Source organism: Pollachius pollachius, assembly GCF_949987615.1.
Source record: "Pollachius pollachius genome assembly, chromosome: 14".
NCBI classification, from domain to species: domain Eukaryota; kingdom Metazoa; phylum Chordata; class Actinopteri; order Gadiformes; family Gadidae; genus Pollachius; species Pollachius pollachius.
This window is the reverse complement of record NC_136947.1, coordinates 10,095,560-10,107,719: the sequence shown is the minus strand read 5'-3', so window position 1 is coordinate 10,107,719 and position 12,160 is coordinate 10,095,560. Positions and strand designations below refer to the sequence as shown.

At 51.0% G+C, this 12,160-nt stretch overlaps 1 protein-coding gene across 4 annotated transcripts in view; it reads left to right on the top strand.

The window, feature by feature from the left end:
* pard3ab (par-3 family cell polarity regulator alpha, b) overlaps positions 1 to 12,160 on the top strand; it is a 119,702-nt gene that overhangs the window by 77,334 nt on the left and 30,208 nt on the right. For 3 of the 4 annotated variants that reach the window (XM_079751482.1, XM_079751483.1, XM_079751481.1), the window contains 4 exons: positions 917 to 1,174; positions 2,016 to 2,250; positions 4,440 to 4,568; positions 7,510 to 7,812. In XM_079751482.1, coding sequence (XP_079607608.1) covers positions 917 to 1,174; positions 2,016 to 2,250; positions 4,440 to 4,568; positions 7,510 to 7,812 — 925 coding nt within the window. The remainder of the gene's footprint in view (positions 1 to 916; positions 1,175 to 2,015; positions 2,251 to 4,439; positions 4,569 to 7,509; positions 7,813 to 12,160) is intronic. The other variant, XM_079751484.1, reaches the window with a different exon arrangement.

Genomic DNA, 12,160 nt, shown 5'->3' with positions numbered 1-12,160 from the left:
CTCCATCTCCCTGTCTCTCTCTCCTAATCTCTCTCTATCTCTCTCCATCTCCCTGTCTCTCTCTCCTAATCTCTCTCCATCTCCCTGTCTCTCTCTCCTAATCTCTCTCTATCTCTCTCCATCTCCCTGTCTCGGTCTCCTTTTCTCGCTCCCTGTCCCTCCCTCTCTTTGTCTCTTCCTTTCGCTCTCTCCCTTATAAGACAACCATGCGTTCCTCCTCTGAAGTCACCATTCGCCTCTTTATTCGTATTACCCAATATGCATCTACGCACCCTTTGTGGAGGTGAAGGAAGCCAAAGCCCTCAACAGATTACCCGTCCAGTGTGGTTTATCCTCCATAGTTTTCACGAGGACAGCGTTCAGTTATCAAACGACAGCGTGTTCTATTGTGGGGAGGGCAGCTTAGGCCCACAGATGGACGGCTTTCCACTTCACTCATAATGACTATAGAGACACAAGTGCTGTGGATTAAAGTTCCCTGTTGCTGCGGTGGCATTATTGTTGTGTTAGTGTTCCCTTATTGTTGTGTCACTGTTATTTCCGTGGTTGTCGTTGTTGGTGTAGAATCATCAAGCCGTTGGGTTCATCCTGGGACGTTGTGCTTTTACTTTGAAAGAACACAGCCAGGCCTCCCTCGGAAAGCGATGTGATTACGATGTGATTCCTTTAGATATGTATATCTGTCTCTTTGTAAAGAAACGTGGTTCTGGGTTGGATCCCCAGTGCAGTCGTTCATCCAGACGCCCGTCCTTACCTGCTACTTAACGACATCTAAAATAACTCACCATGAGTCTCTTTTAGATTGGAGTTCGATAGGAGTAACGAACGCGAATAACGAAAATCCTGAAAATGTTTCCGATAATGCTAGCTGGGCCGTTGTGATGATCTAATCTCCGACCTCTCCGTAACCGTCCAGGTTCGTCTCCCCGGGACGTGGGTCCATCTCTGGGCCTGAAGAAGTCCAGCTCCCTGGAGAGCCTGCAGACCGCCGTGGCCGAGGTGACCCTGAATGGAGGGGACCACCCCTTCCACAGACCACGCCCCCGCATCATCAGGGGGCGGGGCTGCAACGAGAGCTTCCGCGCCGCCATCGACAAATCGTACGACCGGCCAACCGCCGCCGCCAACGCTGCCGCCATGACCACCGAAGAAGAAGACGAGGGCATGGACACACGTGAGACCCCATGTTGGATCTTATCTTCCCCAGAGAAGGGTCAGGTGTTCGATTCCCACCACTGCCACTGAAGTGCCCTAAGAACAGAGAGCTGAGAGGGTTCCCACTGAAACAACAGACTGAAGTCAGAGATAAAACCAACAGCTAGCATCAAACACATAAAATTGTCCGCCCTCCTTGGTTAGCAGGAAGCTAAACCGCAGATGGTTTGCTTTACAGTAGTGATATTGTTTGTTAGTGAAGATGTCGATACGGTTATAACCAAACGGTGCGTGTTAGTGTAAGTCTGCACTGCATTGTGGGTAAGTGTGCATTGCATTGTGGGTAAGTGGTTAGAGCTCGGGGTTGATTGGCTGGTGAGTAGCAGTGAGCCGGCGGCTACACTTGTAATGGAGTAAGTGAGTGACAGTTGTGTGACTAACACACACACCATCACACACACATGATGAGTCAGGGTGTAGTGCTGTGAACACGGAGGCGGGGGTGTGGTTAATGCTGTGTGACAGTTAGGTTAGCGAATCGTTTTGGTTAACTATGGTTAAGTTAGCCAGCCTCTTATGTTAGCTTTGGTTAGGATTTTCCGATAGCTTCTTAAACCATTTGTGCCGGCTGCTGCGCGGCGCAACATTGTATCTACTAGATACAATGTTGCGCCGGCAGCAGCCGGCACAAATGGGTTCAACCTGTACAAAACATGATTTAAATGAAAATAATTTGATCTAGTCGATGTCCATCTATTCATGGCTCTGTTCATCTGCTCCCTCTCTCATCTCTTCTCCCCTCTCCTCTCTCCTCTACCTCTCCTCCCTCTCTCCTCTCCTCCTCCCCCATCCCCCCCCAGTGGAGGAGGACACGGAGGGGAGCTCCCGGTCTGGGCGGGACTCGGTCTCCACGGTAGCGGACCTCACCCCTCTGACCGGGTTGGCCAACGGCTCCTCCTCATCGGACCGGCCCAGGGAGGAGAAGAGGAAGGACAAGACTCCCACCAAGGAGAAGAAGAGGAGCGATGGAGGGAAGGAGAAGGAGAAGGGCAAGGCCAAGAAGGGCATGCTGAAGGGCCTGGGGGAGATGTTCAGGTAGGACTACGTTATGGCGGCCATTTTGGTTCCCCCACTGTCCACCGGTGCTGACAGATGTCTAGGAAGCATAGTTATTTTTTGAATACAATCATACATCAATAGCATCATTAGGGCTGTGTATTGCAAGGTACCTCACAATTCAATTCAACTCCGATTCTTTAGGTCTTGATTCGATTCGATATCGTTTTGATTCGATTTGATATTGATCCAATTGCTTAGATATTGATTCAATAATACGTGCAGATGACAAATATACCTAAATACTATTTAGAATTAACCATTTCAAAAGGAATTAACCATTTCATTGTGCTTTAATTAGCAAAAGGGGAATACAACATTGTATAGTATTGGAATACAACATTGTATAGTATCGTTCCTTAGCTAAACTTGCAGCATAAAAGTAATAATCATAACATGGACAAATGTAAAAGTGGATGTCAATTAAGGCATACTCGGTTCTAGATTACAATTACTGAGTATGCTTCTTTCTTTTTTTGGAAAATGGATTTCAAAAATTTCTGAATTGAGAACAAATAAATTGCACTGCATTGATGAATTGATATTTTTACCCAGCCCTAAGCATATTCGATTTATTTACTTCCTGGGAAATTTTACCCTAATATCATTGTTCTATTCTCATGGAGTAAAGTGTAGGATAGTTCGTGGTGAGTCTTTGAGAACGTGTGATTCTGAACGCCTGATTCTTGCCAAAGCACAGATCATATTTATAATAATAGTTATTATAATAATACCACCAATGATGACAATAATAATAATAGTAGCTCTGCTCGAATATGGCGTTTCAATGCAGGAAACGGGAGAAAACCACAATATAAACCTGTCAATCACTGTCACAAACAAACACTTAGCATAACCCAGACGATATGATAAGGATCTCCTACTCCCTGTCTGGGAGGAAGCTGTTGTTAATGGACTGGTCTGATTCAGCCCCACCATCCCCGCCCACACCTTACTGGAACCCAATCCAATTACATCAAACTTTATTCATATTGCTCTTTTCACACAGCAACACAGCAGACATAATCCACTTTTAGATTTAAGTAATGCAGAGGGAATTCTCTTTTATCTCCGTCACCATACCTCTCTCCCTCCCTCCCCATCTTACCTCTCCCCCTCGCTCCTCCTCTTACCGCTCCTCCTCCCCACCCCTCCCTCCACCTCTTATCTCTCCTCCTCCCACCTCCCTCTTTCCCTAAATAATAGTTTCATGGCCCAGAGGCTCTGTTGTATTGTGTAGTGTTGTATAGTGTTGTGTAGCGTCTGAAGTGGTTGTGTAGTATATAAACTAGTTGTGGCGCTGTGTCATGTAGTGTAGCTAGCTGTCCCTGCATTGGGCCGGCGCTTCAGACACTAGTTCCCCATCGATGCATTAACACGAAACGCACCGCGGCCCCTCAATCACCGCCCGTCTCCCTCCACCGCTGAAAGTAGTCCCCAGTAAGTCACAGAGGCGGCGGTGCTGAATGGAGAGGCTAATAAAACACGCAATACGGAGAGCATTAAACAACCCTCCTCCAAACTCTCTCTCCTCCCTTCACCAGTTCAGCTGTTGCCTCGTAAATCTTCACCGCTATCTGTCTGTTTATTCCGTGTGTGTGTGTGTGTGTGTGTGTGTGTGTGTGTGTGAGTGTGTGTCTCTCTCTCTGAGCGGGCGTGCGAGGCAGTATTAAACAGAGTGTTAATGAAAGCCAGTGGTGTGTGGAGCGAGAGTCTGAGTGATGGATAACTCTGCCATCAGGATCTAAGCGGAGACACAACACACACACACATACACACACACCAAGGCCCCAGCGGTTCTGCTGGGGCCTTCGTTACTTTCTACCGCTGGGTTACGTCAGTGAAAAGCTGCTGTGTAAATTAATCGATTTAAATACGAATCAGAAACATTTGAATATTACCATTATCACCTCAAGCATCTTCGTATCATCTTTATTACTGCTGTTGCTTTGTAGTGTTTTTACTGTTATGTTGTTGTTATGAGAATATTATAGCTTTATGGTAGCCGGTAGCCTAGCATATGCTAACCCATGGCGTCGTTAATGACGTTATTACCCTTTTATAATTAATATTATCGTATGCATTATGCTATTGTTGACGTTACAAAAACAGTTTTCATAATCGTAATCGTCACTAACGTCGTCACAACGCACTCCAACGTCGGGCAGGTTCGGGAAGAATCGGAAGGACGAACGCGTCGGCGACAAGCTGGAGCGGAAAGGGTCGGCCAAGTGGCGGACGGAGGAATCACAGGCGTCGGAAGAGGAGACGCAGCGCATGAAGCTGGAGCAGGAGAGGTGAGCGAGCACTCGCGTTCAGACGCTGGAGACCGGCAGACGTCTTCCTCACTGCCCTGGATGCTGTTGTTTTGTGTTTTGGGCGTTGTTTTCGCTGGGTGCAACCAGTAGAAATGATGGAATTTCCCATAATGCATTGCGTCATGTCAAGTCTGTATGCCCATTTTACCACAACAAACCTTTGATCTAAACATAACATTTATTTGAGCATTTGAACGTTATACCGAAACTTGACCATCTCTTCCCATCTGAACGTTGATATTGTCCGAGAAGAATGAAAAAATGTTGGTTCTGAAAATGGGGAGCCATATTTAGCTAGCCGAAGGTGAGCCTGCGCTCTGAGGGCCACAAGATGGCCGCCAGATCTGTCATATCCCCTGAACTGTGAACCAGGAGTCTAACCTCCTCTGGAGCTGTTTTGAAATTTTCATATAAGCGATCGTTGACCAATCAGAGGGCCTCATTTAATCCAGCTGAAGAAGTGAGTGTGAACAGTTAGGAGGAGGAGGAGGTGTCGTTCCATCGACACGAACTAGAAGGTCTTTTGTCGGAGACTCTTCAGGTCAGCACCTTCGCTACGCTGGAGGGGAGCCCTGAAGAGGACTGGGGTTCCACCCCCTGCTGCTCTAGGGTTCCACCCCCTGCTGGTCTTGGTTCCAAACCCCTGCTGGTTTAGTGTTCCCCCCCTGCTGCTCTAGGGTTCCACCCCCAGCTGGTTTAGGGTTCCACACCCTGCTGCTCTGGGTTCCACCCCCTACTGCTCTAGGGTTCCACCCCCAGCTGGTTTAGGGTTCAACCCCCTGCTGCTCTGGGTTCCACCCCCTGCTGGTTTAGGGTTCGTCCCCCTGCTGCTCTATGGTTCCACCCCCTGCTGGTTTAGGGTTCGTCCCCCTGCTGCTCTATGGTTCCACCCCCTGCTGGTTTAGGGTTTGTCCCCCTGCTGCTCTAGGGTTCCACCCCCTGCTGGTTTAGGGTTTGTCCCCCTGCTGCTCTAGTGTTCCACCCCCTGCTGGTTTAGGGTTCCACCCCCTGCTGGTTTAGGGTTCCACCCCCTGCTGCTCTAGGGTTCCACCCCCTGCTGGTTTAGGGTTCCACCCCCTGCTGCTCTAGGGTTCTACCCCCTGCTGCTCTGGGTTCCACCCCCTGGTTTGCAGTGCGTGGTCCTGAGTGGAGAGTCTGGCTGTGTCTCTCTTGGGGGTCTTTAGTGTGGGTTGATGAACCTCTCTCTCTCTCTCTCTCTCTCTCTCTCTCTCTCTCTCTCTCCCTCCCCCACCAGGCGATCTGCCAGTCATCCAGGCTTCTTCTTTATGAATGCCAAGGCTGTTAGCTTGTCGCCTAGCGTGCTAATTAATTAGCCTGTGTGTGTTTGTGTGTGTAGGGGCCGTGCTGATTATAGCCCATTACGCCCCGCTGTTGCTCGTTAGCGGGCCGCTAGCATAAGGCTCTCCTCTGGCTCCATCGGGGCGGGTCCTGATGACAACGACATTCACCTCCTCCCTGTTCCCCCCGAGCTACGGACGGCTAACCGCTGCCAACGCCGGCTCTGTGTCACTCTACTTGTTTTTGTTTTGTGTGTTGCTTTGTGTTGAAGACCTCCAGTTAAAAACAGGTTTTTAATTTCCAACTGTTTGATATTGTATTGAATGGGGGCTCCGAAGCGAATCAATAAATGATCAGTAAACATTCATCGTACCGACAACGTGACGCAAGACGAACAGGAAAAAAATGTGAGAAATCAAAATCGCTGGTTAGCAGCTTTGACTGTTCACAGGGCATTCTAGAGTATTACTCCCCCTCCAGCTCCTCCTCCTCCTCCTACAATACTGCCTGACATTCACCCATTCATACACACATTCACACACCGACGGCGGTGTCAACGATGCAGGGTGAGGCGTCTCGCTCAGGGACACCTCGACACTCGGCTAGGAGGAGCCGGGGATCGAACTAGCAACCTTCCGGTTACTAGTCAACCCGCTCTACCTCCTGAGCCACACGCCGCCCTAGGTAGGGAGGAGGAGGGAGGGGGTTCGACATGGGACTTTATAGGACTTTATGGTCTTTATAGCGGACTGTTGTTGGTCCGGTCACGGTGGATCAGGGAGTGCTCCTGGGGTCGGTCTGACTCTCTCTGGTCCTGGACAGATCCCACTTGATGCCCACCCCCCCATCCCCACACCCCCACACACCTCCACTTCACCTCCTTTTCTCCACCTCCGTCTTCCTCTTCCCTGTCCCTCACTCTTCTGATTTAGTTCCTTCTCAACTTTGGGACATTTTATTGGAGCGTGAGAAATGTGTCAATAAAATGACTGCTTAGGGCTAGCTGGTAGCTGCTTGCTGCTAGCCGCTTGCTGGTAGCTGCTATCTGTCCGCTGGTAGCAGCTTGCTGGTAGCCGCTAGCTGGTAGACGCTTACTGGTAGCTGGTTATTGGTAGCTGCTTACTGGTAGCTGCTTGCTGGTAGCCGCTTGCTGGTAGCCGCTAGCTGGTAGCCACTTACTGGTAGCCGCTTGCTGGTAGCCGCTTGCTGGTAGCTGTAGCTGCTTGGGTTGCAATGATTGTGGAGGTTCTCCCTGGTCTCTTTCGGTGCTCATCATCTTCATGCCCTTCTCCTCTTCTGCTTTTCCTTACCACCTCCTCCTCCTCCTCACCAACTTCTCCTCTTCCTTCTGGGCTCCTCTACCCCCTCACCTCCTCTTCTCCTCATCTCCTCTTCATTCTCCACCTCTTCATCCTCCTCCTCCTCCTCCTCTCTTCCTCTATGTCTTCATTCTCCTCCTCCTGCTCTTCATCCTCATTTCTTCCTGCTCCTACTGTTCCTCATGCTCCTCCTGCTCCTCTTCCTGCTCCTCCTCCCCCTGCACCTCCTCCTGCTCCTCTTCCTCCTTCCTTCTCCTCCTCCACCTGCTCCTCCTGCACCTCCTCCTCCTGCTCCTCCTCAGGATCCAGCAGAAGAAGCGGGAGCTGCGAGAGCGTCAGGCGCGGGAGCGGGACTACGCTGAGATCCTGGACGTGTGCCGGCCCCTGGGCGGTAACCACGGTGACCAGGAGGAGGCAGAGGAGCACCCGTACGCCGGCATCCCCTCCCCGCCCGCCTCCGACCCCCCGCTGGGCAGCCCCCGCCTCCCCTACCCCCGCCTCCTGCCCCCCCACCCCCAGCACCAGCACCACCACCAGCTCTCAGACTCCACTCTCTACACCCCCGTCAGCAAGGCCCCCAATGGGAGGCCCCCGTCGGCAGACAGGTAGGAGGACCAGAGAGAGGGGGAGAGGGGGAGGGAGGGGCCCCTGTCAGCAAGGCCCCCAATGGGAGGCCCCTGTCGGCAGACAGGTAGGAGGACCAGAGAGAGGGGGAGAGGGGGAGGGAGGGGCCCCTGTCAGCAAGGCCCCCAATGGGAGGCCCCCGTTGGGGGGGGGGGACTAGTCTGCCTCAGGACCCTGAACGTGTTGAGACCTGGACACCCAGCGCCTGACCCCTGACCTCTGACACCTGACCTTTGTTTCAAACGTTTCAACGATGTACTGGAACCCTCCCAGTATAGAGTGAGTCTGGTCACTGGAACACTCCCGGTATAGAGTGAGTCTGGTCACTGGAACACTCCCGGTATAGAGTGAGTCTGGTCACTGGAACACTCCCGGTATAGAGTGAGTCTGGTCACTGGAACACTCCCGGTATAGAGTGAGTCTGGTCACTGGAACACTCCCGGTATAGAGTGAGTCTGGTCACTGGTCTGATGGATGGATGCACTGGAACACTCCCGGTATTTGATTGAGCCTGATCACTGGAATACTCCCAGTATATGAATGAGTCTGGTCACTGGAATACTCCCTGTATATGATGAGTCCGGTCACTGGAACACCCCAGTATATGATGGTCCGGTGACTGGTTGGTGTGGGTGGTGGTGATGGTGCTGTCGCGGGCCCAGTGGAGCGAGGGTCTGGGCTCGGCCTCCGTGGGACAGGGAGGGAACGAGAGTAGAGAGGAATTCTGGGAGAGGTGCCAAAGCAGGCCCCGTCAGCACGGGGGTCTGGGAGACAAAGGCACACCTCGTGTGGCTCTGTGGAGCGGGGGTCCTGGGAGGAGACCCTAATGGAGGGGAGAGGTCCTGGTGACATTTAGATCACAGAGGTGGAGATCAGCTCGGTCCATCATGGTCAGGAGTTCCCCCTCCATCTCAGACTAAATCAGGACAGGCCATCGACTCAAAACACCTGACCGGTTCCAGCCGGCCTGACGCGATGCAGTCGGGACATCTGCGTCGGTTAGTCCCGGTCGCTACGTCCCGGTTCGGTCAGTGTGTTCTGAGAGCCCTTCCCCTGTCGCTCCGTCATGAAGCAGTACCTCCAGCCAGGGGTAATGACCTTTATCTGTGTGTTGTCTTTATATCCGCTGGTCCGTTGATCGGATCCATCTCTGTGTTTCATCCAGCCGTTGGGTTATAACCATCACTCAGTGGGGGGCCGCCTCCTCCGCCACAGCCTATCAGGGGCCAGCGCTGGATTTGTGACATCACAACCCACCTCACTCAGTCCTGCAGTGTTTTCTGCCCCTCGTTAACTACCCTACATCCTGTGAGCGGACGGGAAGGCACGGCCCTCCCTGTCACTCACGGTGGACCAACCTTTCAGGGCTAGCCAGAGCAAAACCCCCCACCCAGTGAGCCAACTGGTATTTCAGCTAAAGGTTGTCTGTCTGCCAGCCACGGTGAGCGTTGTCTCTCCTACGCATGCCGCTACAGTGCTCCGACTCTACAGTGTTACGCTGTGGTTCCCCTAGTAGCCCCACGCAGCTAGCATGCTATCTCACCTTAGCGGACCTGTTAATCAGAGCAACGGAAGGCATGCGGTAAATGTCATCCCAGCCCGTCTGCTGATGGGGCTGGGGGAGAAGGGGGAGGGAGGGGGGGGGGGGGGGGGGGGGGGGGATGAGCCCCGAGAGGGAAGTACATGGAATACTTTGTCTGTTCTCTCTCTGTCTCTAGCTCTCTATCTCTCGATCGCTCTCTAGCTCTCTCTCTCACTCTCGCTCACCCACTATCTCTTGCTCCCTCGTTCTCTCGCTCTATCTCTAGCTCTTTCTCTCTCTCTTGATCTGGCTCTTGTTCACTCGCTCTCTCTCTCCCTCTCTCCTCTGTTACTAAGTCACTCCCCTGTCTCTCTCCCGTGAATCTCTCCCCTGTCTCTCCGCCTGTCTCTCTGTCCTGTCCGTCTCTCTATCTGTCTGTCTCCACATGTTTAAGATGAGTTAAGAGGTTAAGTGTTCAGTGTATTTATGTCCAGGCTGAAGCTCTGGGGGCAAAGCAATGCATGGTGGGAAACCAGAGCTGCCAAAGTCTCTCTCGCTGCACCCGGGCGGGAGGAGATCCAGCAGATAATAGTGAACAGTTGTGTTTTCATCGCTTCAAGATGAGTCTGCGGTGGCTTTCGCATTCTTCCTCAAACACAGTTGAGATTCTCCCCAGCCTTAATTCATTCATAATTCATTCCCTCTCCTGCTGCTGTGTGTGTGTGTGTGTGTGTGTGTGTGTGTGTGTGTGTGTGTGTGTGTGTGTGACTTAATTTGTTGTTGTGTGTTTGCACGCTGGTGTGAATTCTTGACGATATGAAGAATTGTGTCTGTGTGTGACTTGATTTGTTGTTGTGTGTTTGCATGCTGGTATGAATACATGACGATATTAAGAACACTTGATTTCCCAGAGAAGCTGGTTTCATTTCTAAAATAAAGCTTCCTCAAGGTCTTTCATGCCTGACTCATATTCTTCAGTTGGGGCCGGTGTGTTGAACCAGGCGTTGGGGTGTGTTCCTGCTCTGTGTTCCACTGTCAGGTCGGCCTCCTTCTCTGGAACAACGTTTTGGTCGCCAGGGCTGTGTGGGCGGCTCCGAGTTCCTTTAGGAGACGCTTACAGCAGAATAACCCTTCGGAACATGGCTAACCGAACCCTTACCATAACTTAAGCTTCTCTGTAACCGCTAAATTAAACCTGAAACTAAAACATTAACAACTGGAGGCCGAATCAAAAAGGTAAACGTTTCTAATGCATCATGGAAAATAAGCTGCCTCACCTCATTTGTCTCTCTTGCACTCTCTCTTTCTCTTTCGCTTTCACGCTCTCTTTGTGTCTCTCTTTCTCTCTCACTCTCTCTATTTGTGTCTCTTTCTCTTTCTCTGTGTCTCTCACTCTCTCTTTTTCTGTGTGTCTCTCTCTCTGCGTGGGCGGTTCTGAGGCCTTGGTTACCCCCCCAAAGCCCAGCAAAACACAAGCTAACAAATAGCAGCAGCTTCCCCAACTTTATTAGTTTGGTGAGGAACACGGACACTGGGGGCTTTGCTTGGCTGTCCAATCGAAGAGACAAAGACTTCTGCCAGGAAATACTGGGAAGAAACAATCTTTCTCTTTTCAGTTCCTTTCTTTTAAAGGAGTTCTGTCCTCGGTGTGTTGACGTTTAACCTCCACAAACGCTGCGTCTTGTGTTCACAGTAACGGTCGGTTTTATTACCAAACTGTAGCGGCCGAAACATTAAAAAACAAATGAAATACGATCTTCTCCGACAGCAGTCGAGTTGAGCTCCTGAGTCCTCAGGAACATATACCTGCCACTCCAACAGAAAGGGAGCTTCCTGTCCTCAGCCTCCAACAACAGGAAGTCAATAACGCCCACGCAGACAGCCATCTTATAGGCTCTTATTGTTTGTTATTGTCGGATTTGAAAAACAGGTGTCGGCTGATATATCGGGGCTTAAGCGAGATTGGATCAGAGTAAAAGCATCTCCATAGAAACGGAGAGCAGAGGAGAATGTTATTTCATTACCCTGAGAACCGTTTTTAATCTTAATCTTATCGCAGCAGCAGCCGTTGAGTGGCAACCAGCAGAAGGTCCCAGAACTGGTTTGAGCCGGTCAGTGTCGACTTCGTTACTTCAATCAGTACTGACCCTTTCTCCCCCTATTCAGAACATTCTGGAAATACTTTCACTCCTTAATCCCCGCCTCTTATTGTTCATATCTTGGAGAGCCTGATTAAAACCCAGACACTGCGGGGAACCCAGGGTTCTGCTGCCCTGAACTCACTTTTAACACTGATTACTTCAGTGCCGCAGAGCTAGCACATTCTAGCCGAGATGCTAACGGTAGCATTAGCTAGGCGTGTCTCTCTTCCATTCCTACAAGATATGCCAACGATAGCAATAACTCGGCGTGGCTCTCTACCGTTCCTACAGGAAATGCTAAATGCAGTCTGGAGGTGAGGTACAGTCTGGAGGTGAGGTACAGTCTGGAGGTAAGGTAGAGTTGGAGGTGAGGTAGAGTTGGGAGGTGAGGTAGAGTTGGAGGTGGGGTAAAGTTGGAGGTGAGGTAGAGTTGGCGGTGAGGTACAGTTTGGTTGATGTGTATTTTGTCGGGTTGCCAGATTGGGGAAACCCCCCTTCGGATGCTGGTTGTCTTTTGGTTCTGCCAAGCACAATATTATCTGAGGGTTAATCTCGCTGCTCTCCAGAGTTTTCCCACAATTACAGCCGAGGAAACGACCAAAAGAACACGCTTAACTCGCGTAGCCATCTGGTTGCTTGTTGACGTTCTGGAGTTGGTCTCTGTAG